General features: G+C 36.4%; 1 protein-coding gene across 1 annotated transcript in view; it reads left to right on the top strand.

Annotated features, from left to right (window-relative positions):
* The window catches only part of LOC135204024 (Golgi to ER traffic protein 4 homolog), a 204,423-nt gene extending 194,937 nt beyond the window's left edge, over nt 1-9,486 (top strand). Inside the window, exon 8 of the mRNA XM_064233959.1 lies at nt 3,512-9,486. Coding sequence (XP_064090029.1) covers nt 3,512-3,627 — 116 coding nt within the window. The 3' untranslated portion in view covers nt 3,628-9,486. The remainder of the gene's footprint in view (nt 1-3,511) is intronic.
* Nucleotides 9,487-22,746: the final 13,260 nt, after the last annotated feature.

The raw sequence follows: 22,746 nt of genomic DNA, 5'->3' as shown, positions 1-22,746 counted from the left end.
AGTCAAAAGGCCCAGAATCGCCGTACCAGAATTTTCCGACTCTGACATGGAAGATTTTAAAGTCTAAGGTAAGTGCAATAATGTATTTAGGGTAGTTTACATCCTAAGTGCGGTTAGGTTGGTTTCTTTGGTTAGGTCACAACCTTCGTTACAACTGGGACATATGGTGGATTGTCCGTGGTTAGACCGGCCAGCCACACGGTTAGGTTGGTCGCATTAGTTTGATCACAAAATTCGTTACCACACCGGGGGGTCCAGCCCCGGCTAGGCAAGGCCACTCTCTGTAAGTCAGGTTAGGTTGGTTCTATTGGTAAGGACACTCTCCCTAAGTCAGGTTATGTTGGTTCTATTGGTTAGGTCACAACCTTTACCATATTCTCCCCCGGTTAGGGAAGGCCGCGCTCCCTAAGTCAGGTTAGGTAGGTTTTATTGGGTTTGGTGCGTTCGTTTGTAGGCTAACATGTTAAATGTAAGTAGTACCAGATGTAGGTACAGTAGGCTACCTTGGTCTGTTTCCCGTTTGTAGAGTAAAATAGGTAAAAAGTCCTAAATTTGGGTAAGCAGTAGGCTAGCATAGCCCGCATCGCGATTGTAGAGTAAGGGGTCAACATATTTAAAATAGGTAATAAGTCTTAACTTTGGGTAAGTAGTAGGCTAGCGTTGCCCGCATCGCGATTGCAGAGTAAGAGGTCAACCTACTGTTAAATTGTGTGTTATTTTGCTCCCACGCGCACCGTATCTGCTTCCCCCCACCCAAAAACCCTGGTTCCCAACAGGCTCCCCCATTACTGTTTATATAAAGTTTTCGGTGGTCATTGCCACTCGTATCTGACTCCTCAACCCAAAAACCCCGGATTCCCAAAGGGGTCCTACTTTACCGTTTCGCTTAAACTTTCGGAACTACTTTGTTTGTTGTTGTTTTGTTATTGCCGCCATATTGGTTTTGGTGTTCTTCCGCCGATTTTGGTCGGCGGTTGAGTGGGCCCGCGAATCTGTAGGTGCTCGATGACTGGCTAGTCTTGGCAAGTTCTCAAGTAAAGCTAATCTAATACATTCTGCAAACCTCACGCCCAGTCAAATAATTCTTTATGCTTCTCATGAGTTTGAACAGTCCTGTTCCCCGAGAGATCCGAGACCTCTGAATTGGGACCTAAGACTGGTGCTTTGCGTTCTCACATGTAGTCCATACAAACATTTATAGGCTTCATCAGATAGAAATTTAACCCTCAAGATGGTTTTCCTTTTAGGCTTGGCCTCACCAAAGAAAGTTAGTGAACTTCACCACTCTTTTGATGTTAAACACGCAAGGGGTTGGGCATCTGCAGCCTTTGAATTTGTCCTGGAATTCATAGCTAAGACTTGAAATCACACTGTTCACGGTGACAGATTAGTCTTTTTCTGTCTCTTCCTATGGAGATGTTGGTAATGTCCCGACAAATTGCTTGTATGTCCTGTCATGGCATTGCATAACCATCTAAAAAAGCCTTGACATCTCAGACCTTGTTGTCAAAGACTTTGGTAGTACAGGCTGGAAAAAGAAGGAAGTGTCCAAGAACACTATGTATCTCTATTTGGCTATGTGTAGTAATCAAGCAAACCTATATTTCTTCACATAAAGATGAAAATACAGCCCATGCAAGAATATGTGATGTTAGGGTTCTGGGCTATCTATCACTTTAAAGATGACTTGTTGGTTGAAAGGCTTTTAAAGGCAGGTACATGGCTTCGCAAAACCACTTTCACATGGACACTTTTTCCCTGGTTCTGCCGGTGGCTTCTCAGTAAGTTGTGTAACTTATCCAGTGCCCCTAGTGGGACAGTTTGTATCCAGTGCCCCTAGTGGGACAGTTTGTATCTTTCCTAAGATGCTGGTTTTGAAAGAGAGTGAATGGGATGACTGGTCTTATTCCTCCCTCTTTCTTTTTCTCCTCTACCGGCAGGCATTAGAAAGAATTGCATAATCCATCATGCACTGGAACTGGTCAGATAAGAGATGAGAGTGCTCCATTCTGTTGTTTTTTTAACTTTTTCTTGCACATTACAAACTATATACGTATGTAGAATCAAGTCCCTTCCCCCCTCTTTCAAGGGGATAGAGGCCGTGGCAACAATCAAGGTTGGTGGCAAACGTAAGTTTTGTTGTCTCCAACCATTACAATTTCCTTATAGTATTCCTAGAAGACACAATGTAACAGGAGTTCACATTGTCTTTTGACCCAGATGTCTGGCTACTGAGTAACCTATTACTTAACAGATCAGAGTTATGTGACTCCTTCCTATGTCCTATGTTGGCCAGGAAGTGAACCCTGGTGCACTGAACCTCTGATTGGTTTTGAGGTTTTCTCTATCCTCCCTCCAAGAGTAAATCTCCCTTACATTGCGACCAAAGGTTTGTTTTGTGTATGAATAAATAACAAATTTTAAATCAGTTTGTATTTTCCATAATTAACAAACCTTCAGTCTTAACATATATGGCCCATCTCAAGCCACCCCTCATTTAGTCACCTGGGCTAAAGAAAACTGATGCGATGTAGCCGGGAAGGGTTAAAGCTGCACCCTCGTCCTTTCTGCCATCTTGGCTAACACCCATTGCCACCAAAAATCTTTTACCTCTTTTTAATCAGACTCCAGCAGGCACTAGTGAATTTTTTCTATGTATAGAAGCGATCATATTGGGGGCAACCTACCTCATTCCCCAGCTTCATTTTTTTCCATCGGTTTTTAATTTTCAATGCAGGTTAGAAGGACAATGGGTAGCATTGGTTGGGTAAGAATAGGCATCCCTTTTTCCCATCTCTACCTGAATACCACCTTGTTTAGTCAGTACATAGCCAGTCTAGTGCATGTGCAACAGGGTACGCACTCCAGTATGAAAGGTTGAGGTTTTTACACCTATGAAAAATGCAAATTACTTTAAAAATTTCATGTTTCTTCATAAATTTCATGATAGCATCTTGCAAGTTTGTGATTTGTGGTTTCATTTTTGTGAACTAGTTAACATGAGCCCAAAACCTCTAGCTCAAATATGGCTGTACTATTCACTTTTGAGAGCATACCAACTAACCTCTTTACTTTTTCCATTTTTTCCTCATCATCATCTTCTTCATCTTCAGTGCTGGTGTGCTTCCAACTGTATTAAATCCTAGCTTTCTTCCGCTATCATGTTAGCAAGTTCTACCTTTTTTATTTTCTTATTTATGACGCTGGAACCTTTTTGTTTGAAATAGCACTTTGTTTCATGCACCTGGATATGTTATGCATAGTTAAAGGCTATTTTATGACAACTGAGTTAGTATTAATAACTTTTGGTTAAATTTTGTAATAAATTGAATGAGTAAAGTAAAAAGTCTAGTCTTGATCAGGCAAGAAGTTATGGAATTAAATTGAATGTTCCACTGTATATTTTCCAAGCATCTGAGAAGCAGAACTGCCCTCTTACCATTGTATTTCTGCATTTGATAAAAGTTAGTTTTTGGACAGTTTCTTCCTTTTAATGACATTTTCTTAACAGGAAATTTACTGCAAGGGTTGCTTGGAGGTGGACTTGGAGATGATGATTCTGAGGATGAGGTTGGCATGGATGGTTTGACATCACGGCAACCCCTCACTTCCGAAGAGTTAGACTAATATCTTGGGTATTTAGGGAATCTGTAACAGATTTATTGCGTGTCATTTCTGTGAGTATATAATAATGGTGAAATCTTGTTCCTTTTTCCTTTCAACTAATTGTACAGTATGTTAAGTTAGGAAAAGGAAAATATGTTCATTGATGAAATGTACTGTATATGAATATTTTTTTTCAGTGAGGTTAGGTCATTGCAGAAAGATGATGATCTATGACTGATGTTTAGATCATTGCAGAAAGATGATGATCTATGGCTGATGTTTATTATTTCTAATTTAGAATAAAAGTTCAGTAAGCACATTTTCATTGAGATTATTCATAACAGTAGTTCGCTTATCACCAGTGATAAATCTAATTTTACTGAATCCATCCATAATGACTTTGTTACATGGTCTCGGCATGCAAGCATTGTCATGTCATTTCAGGCTATTAGTGAACAAATTCTCTTTGACATGTTCAAGCTGGTATGTCTCAGATGCTTACTGAATGAAATACTATTCAATGTATCCCTGTTTAAAGTCATAAGCCAATATTTTTCTTATCTTTAGTCAGTACCAAAGAGGATACAGGAGAAAGGTGGTGTTTATAATATATTCAAACTAGAGTTTCTTGTGGAATGAAAGCCAGTCACTTAATGATTAATTTTACTTGCACATCATAAACTTCTGAAGAGCCTCAAGTGTGTGTGTGTTTAATTTTTTTTGCTTTTTCTTCATGTACAGTTTCTTACTGATGATTTTAAAAATGCAGGTGTGTGGTGATATTTAGTCAAGTCTCAGTGTCTTAGGTAACACTGAAAAAAGCAATTAACCTTTGGTAGGATGACTGTTCATACCATTGTATGAAAAAAACAAGCTATAACTAAGCTTGATTTTGTAAATTTTTCCCAGCTACAAATAATGCTATTAATTTTTACTGTAATAGGACTTATGCCTACATAGAGATTTATCATCTGGAATTTAGAAGTATGAAAGATATTACTTGGGATATTCATAGGTACATGCTCACATTTCTTCATTTTTTAATTTTGAAGTTTGGGATATAAAAACACTTAAAAGGTCAAATGAGGAGATGAGTGGTTTTTCTTTGTCACTTTTTATCTCTCTTGATAAATGTCATGTTTAAAGTGAGAAAATAAGTAGTACAGTAATATTCAAAGCCTTACATGTCTAAAAGCCTTACATGTCTTTACTCAGTACAACCTTTTGAGTGTATTTTGGCGTTAAATAATTTAAAATAATTATTTTCTCTTTTGTACTGTATTTACTTTTATTGCCTATGTAGGCAACTTCAGCTTCACAGACTGCCATGTGGCTGAAATGGCTCAAGTAGAAGTTTAAAGGGTCTTTATTTCATGCCCTTACTGTATACATGTTATTTTTAATAAATCAACGTATTTCCTTTATAATACATTCAGAAAATATCTTTTATTTAATTTTGATCTTGTCCATGTCAACATGTTTATTGCCTCAATCAATGCTTCATTTTGGTTAAATGAGATCAGGATTAAGATGTCTGTGAATAATAGAGCCCTGCTATTTTTGTTCATTAGTTTTTCACGTTGGATTTCTTAGTTATTTGAATAGCAGTTGTTAACTATACCATGTACCACTGAGATAGGATCATATTGCCAATCTAGGAAAGAATATCAGAATGCTAAACACCTCATGAAATGATGAATATTAGCACCAAGTACGTACATCACTCCCAAGTTTGAAAAGAAAGTTCTACTGGCTTGTGTAATGTGAAAATCATTTAACCCTATCTCTCCTGAATAAAATTTTTTTGCTTTACTAAAATCTCTCAGGTATACTTGTATTTGCATGCTTTTGGCCCAAAATCATTTTGCAAGCATATACAATATTCCCTTGGATGTGCTCAGGTGGTTGAGAGGTATCACCTTGCATCCTTCTCAGATCTCTTGTCCATGATTAGCAGACACCGAGGCATCTTGTAGCATTCCAAACTTGTAGAGCTGCTTTTTTACATAAAGTTATTAAGCATGATTTTACCACGTTTTTGGCTATTTAGAATATTAAAATATTGAAGACAGTTTCCAATCAGAAAAACAATAGACCTAGTAGTACTCCATCTTCATCAGTGCTGCTTTGAGATTTGTGGAACAGAAATTAGTGTATGAGCATACAGTTGGCATAACGTTCAGTCTATCATTACTCAACTGTTAGTTGTATAATAATTCATATCCATTATTTTGGAAGGTCGTTATCCGTAGATAAATTAACAAGTATTTTGTGATAGTTTGCATACACAGTACATATTGCACATAAGTTGTTGTATCACACTTTGACTTGTTCATTGTTGCAGTATTTGTTTTAATTCAAATTGTGATTGGTCTCCCAGATACTGCACCTCTTAAATAGTATTTATGATAATTTGTCAATAGTAAATTTTGATACTATATATTATTTTTCATAAAGTCCAAGCCTAAAGGATAATTTACAGAATAATCTGCTCATCTGTGAAAAATATGAAAATGAAATAAAAATGGACTGAGCAAACATGTACATGAACAGCAATACAAGTCAGATAATTGAGGCAACAGTGCTTGGTACTTGAGTTGTAGCATTAGTCTTATTAAAATTTAATGTATTTTCAATGATATTGTCAGAAAAACTGAAACTATTATATGGGACTGTTTATAACCAGAAAGAACAGTAGGTACTTCTACCTTTGCCTGAAATAAAATTAGGGATTGGGAGAGCCACCCAAGCCAGATAGAACAGGTGCCCTGCTCTGCTGATTCTGTCAGGTTAAGTTAGCCTTCAACCTTGTGAACTTGCCTTTCTCTGTTAGAGAAGCAATTAATATTAAAATTGCTCTCAACACATCCACAACCTTAAAAAAAACATGCCTTGTTTTATCAGGGATAACATGTAAAACTCCATTTTTCACTGTAAACTATGTTAAAAAATTGAAAATTGTTTAAAGCACTTTGTTCATTTACTAATTTCATCATGACTTTTGTATGATTTTCTGAATAATAAATCATACAACCCCATGAGCTTTATGAGGATACTATTTGGTTGTAACCACAAATAAGATTGGCAGAACATTAAACTGTATATGACACTACTAATTATGGCATATGTAAATAAAGAGCAACATTAACTACTAGTGTCTAGGTAACTGTTCATTTGTGACAGAAGTGGCATAGAAGAAAAGGTGTACAAATTAATGATGTAAGGAACTATCAAAGTACCTAACAACATAGATTATTATAGGCACTTGAAATTATTAAACAGTTGTAGAAAAAAAGATCTGAAGCTTGTGGTATTATCAACTCCGTAAATATGAGAAGTCTAATTAAAACTATATTCCTGGCATTGATGATAAAATAGATTGGGTTAAAGGTAATGTAAGTATTGTCAGTTATTGAGAATCGTGTAGTAGTGATAATAATGAAAAGCAAATTTTTGTCGAGCTTAAGTAAGCCCTATAAAGGTAAATTTTTTAGCACCCTTACAGAGCACCGGAAGGGTGGAGATTCACCTGTAATTGTTACAGGAGAACTTGATCAATCTTTAATAATGTGTGTTATTGCACATTTTAAACTTGGAAAAAATCCCTTTAAAAAGCACTACCATTCATGATGCCACATGTTAAAGCTTTTAGCCTTGTTTTGTATACTTTACTTAAGAAATATATGGGGGATGCACTCATGTCACAGGCTAAAGGAATATTTGTATAGTAAAAATTTTGTAGGTCATTGTAGGCAGTCCCCGGTTTACGATGGGGTTCCGTCCCCAGTGGCAAGCTGTCAGCTGAAAATTGCTGTAACCCAAAGCATTATAATTATGATGGGAATAAATAGCACTTACAGTGGCCATTAGTGGCACTGTAAGTGCCATAAGTCCAGGTAATGGCAGAGTAAATTCCACTTACAGTGCTGAAAAATCAGGGTTAACGGCACCGTGAGGCAAGTGCTCTAAGTCTGGAATGATGTAACCCGAACCTGATGTAACCCGGGGACTGCCTAATGATTTTCTTTAAAGTTTATACTACTTAAAGTAGAGTGCATCCTTACTTCAGTAAAAGATGTTATAAACACATGGCAAAGACATCAAAAACAGGTCAAATATAAGTTTAATAACATTGCTTCATATGAGGTTATCCAGCATTGGCCAATGGTTCATTATCCAATAAAGGTCGTTGATTTACTTTCAACCTATTTGTGATTTGTAAGATAAGTTGCTGCCATGTGTTTGATGTTTTAGTGTAGTGTGGATGCACTCAGCTAGGTAATTTCCATGTGTATTTAGTATAGCTTGAATTTTTATAGTTCATATAGTACTTTGATTTTAAAATATTCCACCTTAAGATATTCAAGATGTGAGAATGTACCTACGGAGATGAAAATTTAAGTTTTTGTCTCATTCCTTTAAGTATTAAAATGTAAGATTAAAGTCAAGAAATATTTTGATGTTTGAGTAGGCTATTAATGGAAATGTTACTGGGAAGCTAATGTGAGTGATAGGCATAGTCAAGTAATACAATTTTGACTTGAGAATTTAGTATTCTGTGTATTAGTGCAAAAATAAGGTCCCGGGGGCTGATATGCACTTGTCATGTCAGAATTTGAGGTAGAGGCTGTGAAAATTTTCAAATAGGTGAAAGATTGGAGAAGAGGGCTGTAATGACTGTGAATAAAAAGCTTTGGTAACTGAAAAGGAAGCAAAGGAAAAAGTACAGGTAGGAATATGACCATGTGACTGCTATTGGAAAGGTGAGGTTGTGAACTCACTGTTGTTTTGAATGTAACAGATAGCATCACAAGAGATAGACAGGATAATGAAATATATGTAGAGTGTATTAGAAGGGCTGGTGGGGGAAGAGATAGAACCAAAGAACCAAGTTAAGGTAGTCTGGCAGGTCGTAGAAGTAATAGAACATGTTTCTGATGTGTTGATGAAATAGAAAAGATAGAGAGATCAGTGACTTGTTTCCTATCTAAGGCCTGTACTACTCAATGCAGTGGACCAGGAACTGATGAAGATGATCTAGATAATTAAAAAAAAGTGGTTAAAGATTGTTGATTCATGGCCAAAATAGATAGAAAGGTTGTATTATAAATGGGGAAGTAGCAGAGGAAAGCATCATTGAGAGGCTGGAAAATAGATATGAGATGGTTTGAACCTATGATGAGAAGGTATGAGGAACAGTTTGTCAGAAAACCCATAGATGTTGAGATATTAAAAAGAAATTTTTTAGTCTTTTGTTTTGATTTCAAGTTCAGGCCATTGTGAAAAACACATTAAAGTACAATACTGGTTGAAACAAATGGATTGGGTTATCAGCTGTCATAAATCTGTAGTGATGTAAATCTTGATATCATCATTATTTTAAGTATTGCCAGACTTTCCATTGACAGGGTTAGATGTTTTTTGTGTAGTCCACATTTTGCCAGAATGTCCATAGTGTCAAGGTCATCACTTACGATAGATCTGGCCCTTTTGTAATTGCTAGTCTTGTGTGTCATCATCTACCAATATGTTGACAGATTTGCCTCTGAAATAAAAATAAGTCATTCCATCTAGTAACCATCAACATTATAATATTGAAACTGCCAAAAAATGTTGGCAAGTATTTTTTTTATTAAATATTTTAACCAGGTAACAATTTGAGGGCTTGTCTGAAGGGTTTTTTCATTACAAAAAACTAAGATTAGAAGAAAAATAAATAACTTGAACAGCTTGAGAGAAATAGATCAAAGTAACAAGCAGAAAGGAATGTATTTGGGTTTAAAGGGTTGCTGTTAAGAACCTTAATATTTGTCTCAAGTGTGCCATGCAAGGCACACTGCAAGTGGTACAGTTCGGAAAGCAATAATAAAAAAAACAAAACTTGCAAAAAGATGAAAAACGTGTTCAAGAACTAAGCGAAAGTATTGAGCATTTGCTTTAAAGATGAATTCAGAAGTCTGTATAATGTTTGACAATGAGTCTGATTATCCGATGTGTACTGCTGCACCAAAAGTATATGATTCTTTGTTTGTTCCCACACCTGCAATTTCCTGCAAAGCTGTCATCCAGGCTCTGTAGCATTCTCTCTGGTTGCATTTGGGTAGCTACTGTTGTCCATGAATTTTGCTATTGTGTGCTGACCAGTCAACAACTTAGGTTCCCAGACTTTTGTGAAGTGATGAAGATCAACTTTTTCTGCTGTATTGTACTTCAAATAGCAAATTGCTCCAACACTAATACAAACCTACACTACATATATGGAGTACTCTTGCTCAGTATGTGAGTACTCCATATATGAAGAAAAATACAAACTATAGAATGTGGTATGTTTGCTTTGCAGGGCATGACAAGGTGTAAAAATCATGAATGGGAGATATGAATAGAAAACTGATGCCCAATGACTGGTATGTGCTGATGTCTGCAATGTGCTACAACAAAAAGTTTTTAGCTCACATGAGTTAAGGGAAGAGCATTGGAAGGGTAACCATGGCATGAGAACAGTTAAAGAAAATGACTGATAATAAGGATAAATTCTTGAAGCAAAATTTTAATTATAACAAAACAGGCCTGTTCTATAAAAGGATCCCAACAGAACCTATATCTATAAAAGTGCAAGTCAGGTGTCAGACCCAAAAGTATAGAACAGATTAATATTGGTATCAAATATGTAGTAATACAGATAGGTAAATGATAAAAGCCTGATGTTTACCATGATAAAAGGTTTGACATTCACAGAGCAAAGAATTGTCACTGTCAAAAACAAAAATTACCTGCCTGTTTTCAAGCAATACAACCACAAGGATTGGTCACAGCAGTGTTATTCACTGAGGGGTATCTTACCTGATGTAAAATCACATGGAGAAGGAAGGGTTGCCCTACAAGGTTTTATAAATCATAAGTAATGAACATGGCCAGCCCTCAGTTGATCAACATCGAAAGTGTGTAGGTGGTGGTATTGCCACAGAACACAACCTCACTAATTAACCATTGGACAGGGGTATATTAGATGAGCCAAGGCATCATTCACTCAACAGGTACATATTGGAGATAATTTGAATAGTGATTGATGTTGAACTTTATATAAAATCACAGATTACTGGAAATCAATAACCACTGCTGTGGTATAAAGGAGTAACGATGAATTAAGCCATAACTTGTGGATACATGCTATGGGATTTCAAAAACTTCCCAGAATGACGGAGGTAAAAAAAAATTTTGATATGGTAGAAAGTGGTAGATCATGTTCAAAAACTGTTCAGTTTTGACAAATGAAGAGTTGGACGACCTTCTCAAGTCAACTAGATTATAAGGTGAGGAAGGAGAAGGAACTGAAAACGAACCAACCGAGTGGACTCGTGAAAATGAAGCCATTGTTCCAGATGTTAGAGTGGTAAAGAGAGTATGACATGTTTCATACAATCAAAAGTTTTTGTGGATAAGGAAAAATTATTAATGGCCCAAAGCGCAACATTATACCTAGTTTGAAAGAAAAGTTCATTTGGACATAATTAATGAACTGGTATGCCATAGGTAATAATTATCATGAGGTACATACTACATTTAAAGGCATACCCACACAACAGTAAAATATGTCATATACATTCATTGGCAGCTTATCGTGACTATAAGTGAAGATCTAATCCATCTCATGATCATGTGGATTGCACAGCATTATCATGCCACCATCATCCAGGATCATGGCAGCAACAAAGAAGGATGGAAAAGTTTGTGAGTACCTAAATGGGTGAAGAGGTTTTCATATTTGATGGACTATTTTTCATTATAATTTAGTAAAAGGGCACATGTATGTCCTTCATCCCTTCAAGTGTATAAAGAGCAAAATTTTCAGTCCTTTATCCTCTTAGGTGTATATAATGTGCACTGTACTTTATTATTATTAATGTAAATTTTAATGTTGATAATTTTTCATTAAGCATAATTTGTGTAAAGTGCAGAAAACTCATTATTTCTGGGGTCTGCAGATGTTTGCCACTATTCATGTTTCTGACATTTGCTGTAGATGGAGGAACATCTCTCTCATGAATATAGGGGCATATAGGGATATATATATACTATATATATATATATATATATATATATATATATATGTCTAGTATATATATATAGTTATATACATATATATATATATATATATATCATATATATTTTAATATTTTATATAATATATATATATAGTATATATATATATATACTATATATATATATATATATATATTATATATATATAGATATTTTATATATATATATATATATATATATATATATATATATATATAGTATATATATAATATAAAAGTTTTAACAGATAAACAGATTATGAATAAATAAATAGAGCTTCTACAACTCTTATTGACAGTTTTTTTACTTGGATTCTTTTTGATTTAAGGCTTAATAGAAAGTGAGGGGTTAGAGTGCATATTTGTAACCAAGTGTGGAAAACGGCTTTCCACAAAAAGACTGTGGGAAGTAGCACTTACAGTGTACCTGGTGCAGCCCACTGTAGGTTCTTTGCAGCATCCCTTCATTCTTAGCTGTATTTTTTCTTTTACTTTTCATTCGTTTTCTTTGGTCTCTTCCACAGCTGTCCAATGTCTGTAATTATACCCCCTTCCATTTTTAGACCTTATTTAAAAGAAAAACCTTCAGGCAATACCTGTGCAAGCCTGCTAGACTTTGGTTTCAACAGCAACTAATAATAATAAAGAATAATCTGCAAGAAAATATCTTTGTAAAATGTAGATGCTCAGTAACTGAAACTGTTGTTATGTATATCCGTAAATTTGGCTGTGTTTTGTCATACAACTATTTTTGGATGCTGTGTAGTAACAGGACCTGTTAGGAAATAAGAACTACAAGCTTATTTTGAATTTGTATTGTGTTGGATCAAAATACAGTGGGTAATGTCCAGTTTGAAGGTCAGATTGGCCCTTTGTCTTTTCAAGGCATTTATCCATAGACTGTACTTACCTTTGAAAACTGGAGTACTTTACTGTACTTACATAGTTGAGTGGTGGTGACCTTTGAAAACTGGAGTACTTTACTGTACTGACATAGTTGAGTGGTGGTAATTTATGAACATGTATTTTTAAAAATTTGAAAACAAGTAGTAAGAAACTGTTGTAAAGTACTGTTTGTGTTAAGATCTCACAGATAATATTATGAACTTTGTTGAAAAATGAGAGAAAAAATCCAATTTATGCATGTCTTCATAACATTGCAATAAACACTGTGGATACTGTTACATCATATCGTACTTATAATAAGCTGTTTGTGAAACTTTGGCAACAGTATCTTGACAAAGGAATGACTGCCGGTGTTCTGTATAGAGGAAGAGAAAATACAGTCATTTCCTTATGTTTGCTACTTTCAACACATTCTAGACAACCATATACCTATAGTACACATAACACGAAACTCTTAGGGGCTTATGTGCAAGTGGAATTAATATCTGACTTATGTTGTGTGTGAGGCATTTATAAATATTTACCACACATTAAGGCTACACCAATTGTTATTTTCTGTTTGTTTAAACTTGTTTTCTGCTGTTTTTAAACCATGTAAATAGTCCAAATGTTAAGTGTTATGTAGACACCTTTTGCTACCAAGACCAGTAATTGTTTGACGACAATGTACCATACAGTGGTGCAGCATTTTGTAAAATTTTGAAGAGTAAAAAAGCCAGAGGTTGAATCTGTATTCCCCCAATAACCTTTTTGAAGACTGTTTCTTGAATTGTAACCTAAGACACTATTTCCTTTTTGGTAATTTTGTCAGCGTGTGCAAAATGGGATACAACACAAACTGCCTTAGATACAGATTGATTTGTATATATTGTACTATGTAGTGTCCTGTAAATTTTTTGAATCCTTAAAACCTGTTGATTTCTGTCTTTCCTCATTTATTTAATTTTTTGTATGTACATGACATGCTTCTCTATTAATCATGACAGAACTATTTATATTTTTCTACTTTCCCACAATACATTTGGAAGACCTGCCAATACATTTTGTGCCACTGCCTTTGTGGAACACACCCACCATGTTGAGCAGATTTAAAAATGAGCAAAAGAATAGTATTGTGATGCATTAGCCTTCGCCCTCAGTTTTTATACTACATAACTTTTGAAGGTTTGGAATTTGTTTGAAAGTTAAGGTATTTAAAGATATGTTGATTAAAACTGGCTGAGTGTAGAGCCCAATTTTTATTTTATTTTATGCAGTTAGTGCCTACAGTTGTTGCAAATATTTGTTTCTACAGGGTTACAACATTGCTTTTCGTATATGAAGTGTCCTTCAATCCAAGTTAGAATGGCTGTTGCATCTGGTAACAAGGTAGTTACTGGTGGAGATAAAATGAGAGGAGGTACTCCCCACTTGCCTCCCTATTGCCACTACTCTTTCTTTGGCCACCATTGTGAGAGGGAGCTCCTGCTCCCTCTTCTGTGTAGGCTTGTTAGATTCTTGAATTTGAATCAGTAGCATGCTATTACATATTGTTCTTTCACCTCCTTTGTGTACTTGGTTTTTTTTTTACTTGTCTTCCATTTTTTTCTCAGTAAAGATTGCTTGACACTGCAGTCGTTTCATGTCTCCCATATTGGTAGACCAACATTTAATTGCTCTTGGTGTAAGGGCAGGGAATGTACTTATCCCCTTGTGTGTGATAAAAATGCTCCTTGGAGCTCACCTCTGTGGGAGAATTATGGTAAGAGGAGGAAGGTCCGGAAGATTTTGCAGGGGGTTCCTTGGTTGGGGGGAATAGTCCTCCAGTAACAACACCAAACCCTTTTGGTTCCTTCTTGCCACCAGCTGCCATTCCCCTTCCACCTACACCTAGATTTTCCATTCCTAGGAGGGATAGCTCTCCTTTGACCTACAAACCTGTTCCCTCATGTGAGATCAAGGAATCTAGTAGGGAGATATCTTCCTTTGAATACCTTTGTAAGATCTGGCCTACTCTTACTCTTCCAGGTAGTCTGTCACTTGCTGCCTTCTATGACTCACTGGCAAGAAGGAAGATTAATGAGCCAACCACCTGTGTGTCTGCCACTGCTACAGGTAATCCTTCACTGACGGTGGTGTTGCCTGTAGTTGGGCCACTAAGGCCATGACTACTCCCCATCCAGCCTTGACCACACCAGAGTTTAAGGCAACCAAGTCTTCTCATGTGCCCATAATTTTGTCTGTGGAGCTAGCCTTGGGCATCACTCTAGAGGCAAAACTAATGGTCAGGTTGCCATAGTCTCGGTTAGCTTGGATTGTCTAGGGTGGGGAGTGAATGCTCTGATCTGTGGATTGGGGAGTTTGTTACTTCCAGCAGATTGAATAAACTCCTTCATTTGATGCATTCATGCCCGCTGAGGTTCCACACTGGAGGATGCAGAGGCTACTCCTCTGTGGCTGGATGCATTAGTCTGCTGGATAATTAATGACCTCCCCCTCAAGAGAAACTGTCAGGAGGCTTCTCTTTCAGCGCTGCAGAGACCAACAAGTTGGAGTTCATCTGGATGTTCACACCTTTCCATCCTTCAACCTCTGCAGCAGGTTGATCAACAGCATTTGTTACCCTGGGTCTTTGGATGACACTATTTTGGACCACCTTGATGTGATGAGGGAGCTCTATAACCTGTGGAATTTTTTTTTCTGCTAGGTTTGAACCTGTGAATCCCATATAGGATTATATATTTTTGGATTAATATTTGTGGATTTTTCCACTTGTCAAAATTTTTCCAAATCTAAGAAATGATAAAACATATGGCTTGACATGAAGTTAAACCTGAAGCTAAGTAGTGAGAACTGGTAGATCCATCATCTACCCAATAATGTTTGGACCTATTTTTTCATGCGGAACTATTCTGTGGAGCTGGACCACAGATTCCAGGGGACCTGGTTTTAGAAATAGAACTCTCGGTATTCTCACTCGTGCCAGTGGCAAAAGATTTAACTTCACGAAAAGCCAATGATATCTTTTCAAGATATTATTTTTTTCTCCTTCAATATTTTTATGATTAGTGAGTTTGAAGATTTGAGTACCCCTGGGCCCAATGATGGAAAAATTCTGCCACAGTTGATCATTGGCACATTACTCTCCTGAATCTCCTTGGTACAGCTTCAAGCAATGAAAATGTTACAAGGAACACCCTGTCCCCAAATTGAAAAAGAAACAAACAAAAACAAAAGCCAATTGGTAAACTCCAATAGTATCATAATCATAACTATGGAACCATACATAAAAGACAATAGTTCTGAATTAGAGACAAGTAATCATCCCACCAATATTACCGATGAAATGAAATGGATGCCAAGTTCCCATGGCTGTCTAGCACTTACTTGTTGAATGCCCAAATTGGATTCAGCAGAGACGCATTTATTTTAGAGATCCAACAATGTCAGGAATTCTCACTGAAGGCAGGGATTATCATGTTCCTAAGCAAAGTTGGTTTTTTGAATAAACTATTCTTTTTTTTCCTCAGGTTAATTCCTGGGAACTAGCCTGAGAAGAACCTTTTTTATGCTAAGAGGTCTGGTTAAACTAATCTTTTATCCTATCCTATCTTATCCTGTCCACTGAATCCCACATTTTTATGACCTCTTTGGACCAGATAACTGTTCAAGATTTCTAGTCTTCAAAACTGAAAAAATTCCAACAGGTATACTAGAAAACAAATTACTCAACATGTATCAAACACAGGACATGGATGTAGACACCAAAGATAAAGAATGGTTAATCCAAGTAACCAACAAAATGCAGTCCACTGCCTTTTTAAATATACCAAATATAAATAATATAAAAATAACAATTATGTGCAAGCCACAAAACACTGAAATATGTACAAGGTTCAATCATTCTACCCAACAACGAACAAGAAGAACTTCCTTCAAAACTACTACTAGACTCCTTAAAATTGAGATACTATAACAATACTATTCACAATCTAGAAATATACTCAATTCCAAGTAGGAAAGACAAGAATAAAGATATTAGCATTGCCAAAATAGTTTACAGGCCAATACCTCCCATTTAAAGTAAAAATTTTCTGACAAAATAGAGGTGTTCGCCCATTTATTCCTAAACCACCACCATGTAGGGTGAGGTGGGTGATAACGTACCACTAATGGAAAAATATTTGGCAAAAATCAGGTTTCAGCCATATTAAGTAAAGTGAATGTCCAAAATAAACTTCAAGAAATGGGCCATTTATGGTGTCCACTTGAATTGTTAAAAATAATGGCAAATACTATTTTTAGATTTTTGAAAAGTTTTACTTCGTACGGAGTTTTCCCATGGTTGGGTAACCAACAGGGTATAGGGGAATACCATACTAAGATTGTTGACCTACCTGTAATGGTATGCTAATGGTGTGAAGGGGTTTGAAATGGCTAAAATTACTTTAAATGGGTGTGTTTAGCTTATTAATGGGTGAAATGAAAGAAATCTAATACAAATTTACATTTATTGTACAAAATTAGATGATAAAAAATATACTTCCTTTGTACAGATTATTTGCATCCTAACCTACCACTAATTGAAGGAATTCAGTGGAGGGGAGACTTTTATTAGGATTGCCTGCCTCTGGGTATAGCCCTTCACAGTGGTCAGGACACCCTTACACTGCACATCCTTCACATTTTCAACATCTTCAACTGCAGGGAACGAGAAAGTGTCCTTGGGAAACAAAGACTTCATGCAAAGGAAGGACACCTCCCATTTCCCTTAATGTTCATCTTACAAACATAATGAACAGGGTCATCTTCTTAACATGGAATTGATCACAGGGTTCCTTTAAACTACACCCAGTGGCAACGCATGTTTAAAGGCTGCCACTAAATTACTTCAGTCTAGCTGTTTCTTACTAATGCACACATATTTCCTTGGCATGATGGACGAGTGTTGGTGGATTCTGGAAAAGAGGAAATGCCATTAGGTTTTACCAAATAATTGAAAAGTTAGGAAAAAATTAGAAATTGAACATGGGGTAACACTGTACGTGTTACCTCTCATCTGTCTGGTGTTCCCCAAACCACTAATTTTTTTTTTCATTTTGTAAAATGTAAAATTAGGCTATCTCATATTATCAATTTCACACACCATACAAGTGTCTTATGTTGGTTGTTGCACATTTAGATGTCATATTAACACTGGTAGCACATAAAAACACTGATGACAATAACCCATAACTTTACCATTCCAAAACACACACTTTTATTTGTTTATCATTCACTGTTTCACGTGTAGCTCATATCTTTACCTTATTTTACGTACAATCACTTTTCAACTTGTTATTCCAAGTAATTAAGTTTCACTGGCACTTCAAAAATTTGGCTGTATGGTCTTTCTCCATACAGTTTTTGCCCACGCCATGCTTGATTTTCTTCACGCCACTTCATGGCAAAAATGATTAAAAGCTGGTTTTATTTCACTCAAGTATAAATATGGCTATTTTTACCATTAAATATACTATCAAATGAATTATGCCATATTCGTGGTCGTGCCACACTATACTACAATGAACATGCAAAAATTTGATTTTCTTAAACAGAAATGCAGTGGGATTGGTGAAAGCAAATGGTGGAGTTACACCAAATAGTTTTTTGTCAGGGAGCACATGTACATTGCTTCCCCATGTACAATACTACCCCACCTCACCACACACAGTGCTCAAGGTATGGACACAAAAAATGCTGTAATAAAGCAACACTATGTGCAGTCTGCACATCAGATAAACTTACCACTAATTGGAATAGTAACCACTTCAGATGTATCATTGTTCATACACAACAAACCTTCTAGTGCCAGCTGGAAACCGGTTAAAAACAACAAAAAATTGTAAAGTAAGGAATCTGTGGCATCTGGCAACTCATGTATACAAGGTCAAAGACAATACACGAAAGATGGGAAACTGACTATTAATACCATTAAAAAAAACATCATCCAACCCGTCAGAATGCGCGCCATCTATTGATCATGCCCTCAACTAAAACTCACCTGTGGCGTAGCGCGGCTTTTTTAAATGTTAAAATTTATTCTTATGCTGCAATAAACCTCTCTTTATAAATTATTGAATGCTAAATCGATTAATATTGCTTGTTAACATGATTATAGGGCTCTATCATAGCTTATGACTTATATATTAGGCATTTCTGAATCATTAAAGAAAATCCTTCGGTTAATGTAACATTAATTGCTAAGTATCTTTATCTAAAATTGAGAGGGCAGTTAAGTAGAATGAAACAAATTAATTCTCATAAAAGCATACATTATATCTTATTATTTCACCAATATAGTATACAGTAATTATTTTCCTTTTTTTGGGCTTGTGCTTATGATTGTATACTGTACATACCTAAGCAACTGTACACAAATGTTCTTGGAAAGAACATATAGAAAGTAAAAGAAATGGCACATGCTTCATTTGCATGCAATAGTCATACAAGTCATGCAAACAAAACATGCATATATCAGAATTTAAATAGCAAACAAAGTATGGGATAATCAAAACCAATAATATGAAATCAAAATGAAATAGCAGACTTAGCTTGCATGCTGAGCAATATTTGTTAATAAAACTAAGAAAAGTACAAAAACAAAGTAGTAAAAGTAAGGTACCCTTTTATAACAAATGCAGTGCTGTATTTTACAGAATACTGTATAAGCAAAAATCTAGGTTTAACTTAATTCTCATAAAAAGCAAATAAAAATTGAAATCGCAAATCAAATAGGAAACAAACCTATTTATAACAATTTATTAAAATCTCATAGCCCAATTGTGGGAGTTCTCAAAAATGCATATTCAATTGGCACCCTTTCATGAAGGTAATGTAACCAACACTTCTGCCTGGTATTTTCTAGTAAAATGCCATTTCTGCAAGAAGCATGCACATTCCTAAATAAATTTGAAACTATTATTCTAATTGACTTGAACCATGTTTCTTTTTGCATCATGTACAGTACAAGCAAATATCATAGGTTTTCACAACTTGTTTTGCCAATTTATTACTACTGTATTACTGCGTACATTTGCTGCCAAATGGTAAATTTACTTTGGAATACTATGTGGGGTGTTGGTACCAATTACAAGATTTCATTTTAAAGATTGAACAATTATGAGCATATAATGTGGGAGCAGATATGCTGGTTTGCATGTAATTTTTTATTTATTTTGAATGCTTTTATCCATACATATAGAAAATTCAATCATAGATTAAAAGGTTAGTGAACTTGAAATTAAAGTAAAACACACTAACTTAACTAACCTACTTATGCTCTCCTATATGAATGCTCCCACAAGATCCATCCTTCCTGATGAAACAACTTTGGTTTGCTAAATAGTTGCTTATTAATGAAAAATTAAGGGAAACATTTATAACTACAACCCAAGGGTAAGCTGCTGAGAATATAACATAAGTACAGTATATATACAGTATATCAAAGTTGCTGTGAGTAGCCTATCTGGAAAAGGCATGGAGACCCAATATTCACGAATTGTATGACAGTGATAAGAATTGGTATGTTTATTTCATATTTAGAGATTTTCAAGATATGCAAATATAACTTAAGGTATTTATTTGAAATACAATTGACGCCTGTAAATGACAAGAAAATATAGTTTTTCTAGTTGATTTTGATATGCTTTGCAAGATAGCTTCATTTCCATTGCAAATTACTGTTGACATGGTTAGGTAACTGTTGGCATGGTTACGATACTGCTGATATGGTTAGGTTTACTGTTGACATGATTAGGCTACTGATGTACACTGCTAGGAAGGTTAGGTTGGTTGTTAGGGTTTCAAATGGCAAATTTTTTTTTTCTAGTCGAAAATCACATATACATATATTTTCTTTCCGCCTAGAGGCGTCCACCGTAATGTAAATATTTTCCAATATTTATTTCGGAATAACACAGCACCGATATTCAATATTGCTTTGGTCTATTTTATTTCTTCATTTTCTCTAAAAGTCATCATGTACTTTGTAACAGATGTAATGATTTTATTACCTTTCTTTATTCTGAGGAAAAGCATGAAAAATCAGATGGGGAAAATCATTTTTCGTCCTATTGCAAACCACACACTGGTTATGATGGCTACGCCCACTCATGATTGAAATTGAATGCCCCGCTTTGTGAAAAAGTAAACAAACAGACGATGTAGGCAGGTGCAATGCTACCGCCATCTTCATTTCATGCCAGGTACTAAAATGTATGCGGCCAATGCGGCTGTGGCTTGAGCTTCCCATCTTTCGTGTATTGTCTTTGATACAAGGTGGATGTTGGTCACTGACCAGGCTTGGAACCTCATGACACACCAGTCTTTCTGCAAATGCCTTGGAGAGTACTATATCGCTTTGCTCTCCTTCCCCCAAGCCAATTTTTTGTTTAAAGCTTATACATTGTATGGAGGAGTTATGGAGTTCCATTTGACAACCTGTGAGAGAGAGAGAGAGAGGGTGTAATTGCTGTATGGATAGTTAATGACTGAATTGGTTGTTGGTGGGTTCTGGGCTGTCTGCTGGTGCTGTTGATTGTTAGAGTTCTGTGTTTTTAGTGTTTTTTCAGTCAGTCTTTGGTGAGAGCCTGTGATAGGTAGTAGTGTTGGAGGAGTCTATTGAAGGCATTGGAAGTTGATTGAGTTTTGTGTTTTATTTGGTGTTGTTAAGTTAGTGTTTTTGCTTAGAGTTGTTGTGCCTGTGCTGTTGTGATTTTTTGTGTTGTTTGTGCAGTGGTCTTTTGTTGTTGTATGTTAGATTGTGCTCCTTGGTTGGTGGTTGTGTTGTTAGGTTGTGGTTATGTTCCTTGTTTGGTTGCTGTGTTGTTGAGTTGTGGTTGTGTTCCTTGATTGTTGTTGTGTTGTTGTCCTTGGTTGTTGAGTTGTAGTCCTTGGTGATGTTGTGGTGTCGTGGTTCCTGTTGTTGTTGTTGTTGGTGTCCCAGTGACCTTAACCAGCGGACAGCACAGGATAGCCCGGAGTAACTGGATTGATTGGTAAGTACATGTGTTTTGAGAGTTTTTTTGTTTTATGTTTTGTGTAGTTGTAGGTCAATTGTCCTGCGTGTATGCTGTAGTGTGTAGAGGAAAGTGTGACTGGGGTGGATTTGGCAGCTAGAGTGATTAGGGTAATGTTTGGGGGGTGGATTTTGCCAGCTTGTTTTTCAGCTTGTGATCCCGCCACATTATTTTTTGGCGCCCGAACAGGGACTGTTGGTGCAGCAGCTGCAGGGCAATTGGGGTAGTGGGTTGTTTGATTGGTGGAGAAAGTGAGGATGGAAGGGTTGAAGGAGATAGAGAGGCTGAAGGAGGAGCTGAGGTTGGCGAGGGAAGCTAAGGGAAGGTTGGAAGTGGAGAATGAGAGGTTGAGGGTAGGGTGTGAGGAGCAGAAGAGGAAATGAGAGGAATGCTAAGGAGTGCGAAAGTGGAAATGAAAGAAAAGGTGAAAGGAGCGGAAGAGAGAGTGGTTGAGAAAATGGATGAAAAATTGGGGGTAATGATGAATGCAGTGAAAGAGATGATGCAGGAAATGATGAAGGGATTCGTGGGAGAGGTAGCTGTAGGAGGTAGGCCTACTGGGTCTTGTGACGGGCCAGGAGTGGTAAAGAAAGTGAAAGAGCGAGTGGATGAGAGTACAAGTGACGAAGGTGATTCGGTTGTGATAGGTAAGGGAAAGACGCATTGGGGAAAGGGCTGAGAGTGATATGGATAGCAGTGAGTGGAAACAGGTAGGTAGAAAGAAGAAAGGTAAGAAGAGCGTAGTCAGGGGTATGGACGTGAGTATGGAAGTGGATTCGCTGTATTCGGAAGAGGGAAGAGGGGCCAGAATAGAAGTAGCGAAAGTGAGAGTGAGCGGGAAGTACGAAAGGCTGTGTATATGAGTGAGGTATCCCGATGTGCACAATACGAAGAATATGATAGGGGGGACATAGGGGACTTTTTTAAGGAATATGAGAGGTATTGTGAGGTAAAGTATGGGGATAACAAGAGAGTCTGGCAAGAGAGTTGGGTAGCTTTTGACGGGATTCTTGTTGAGTATGTATGGGGTAATGATGAGTAGGAAATGTGCCATATGAGAGTGTAAAAGCTAGGATTGTAGAACAGGCAAAGAGATAAAGAGTAGTGTTAGATATAGG

Source organism: Macrobrachium nipponense, chromosome 44 (assembly GCF_015104395.2).
Source record: "Macrobrachium nipponense isolate FS-2020 chromosome 44, ASM1510439v2, whole genome shotgun sequence".
NCBI lineage: Eukaryota > Metazoa > Arthropoda > Malacostraca > Decapoda > Palaemonidae > Macrobrachium > Macrobrachium nipponense.
Note: the sequence above shows the minus strand (reverse complement) of the source record. Positions and strands in the feature narration are given on the sequence as shown.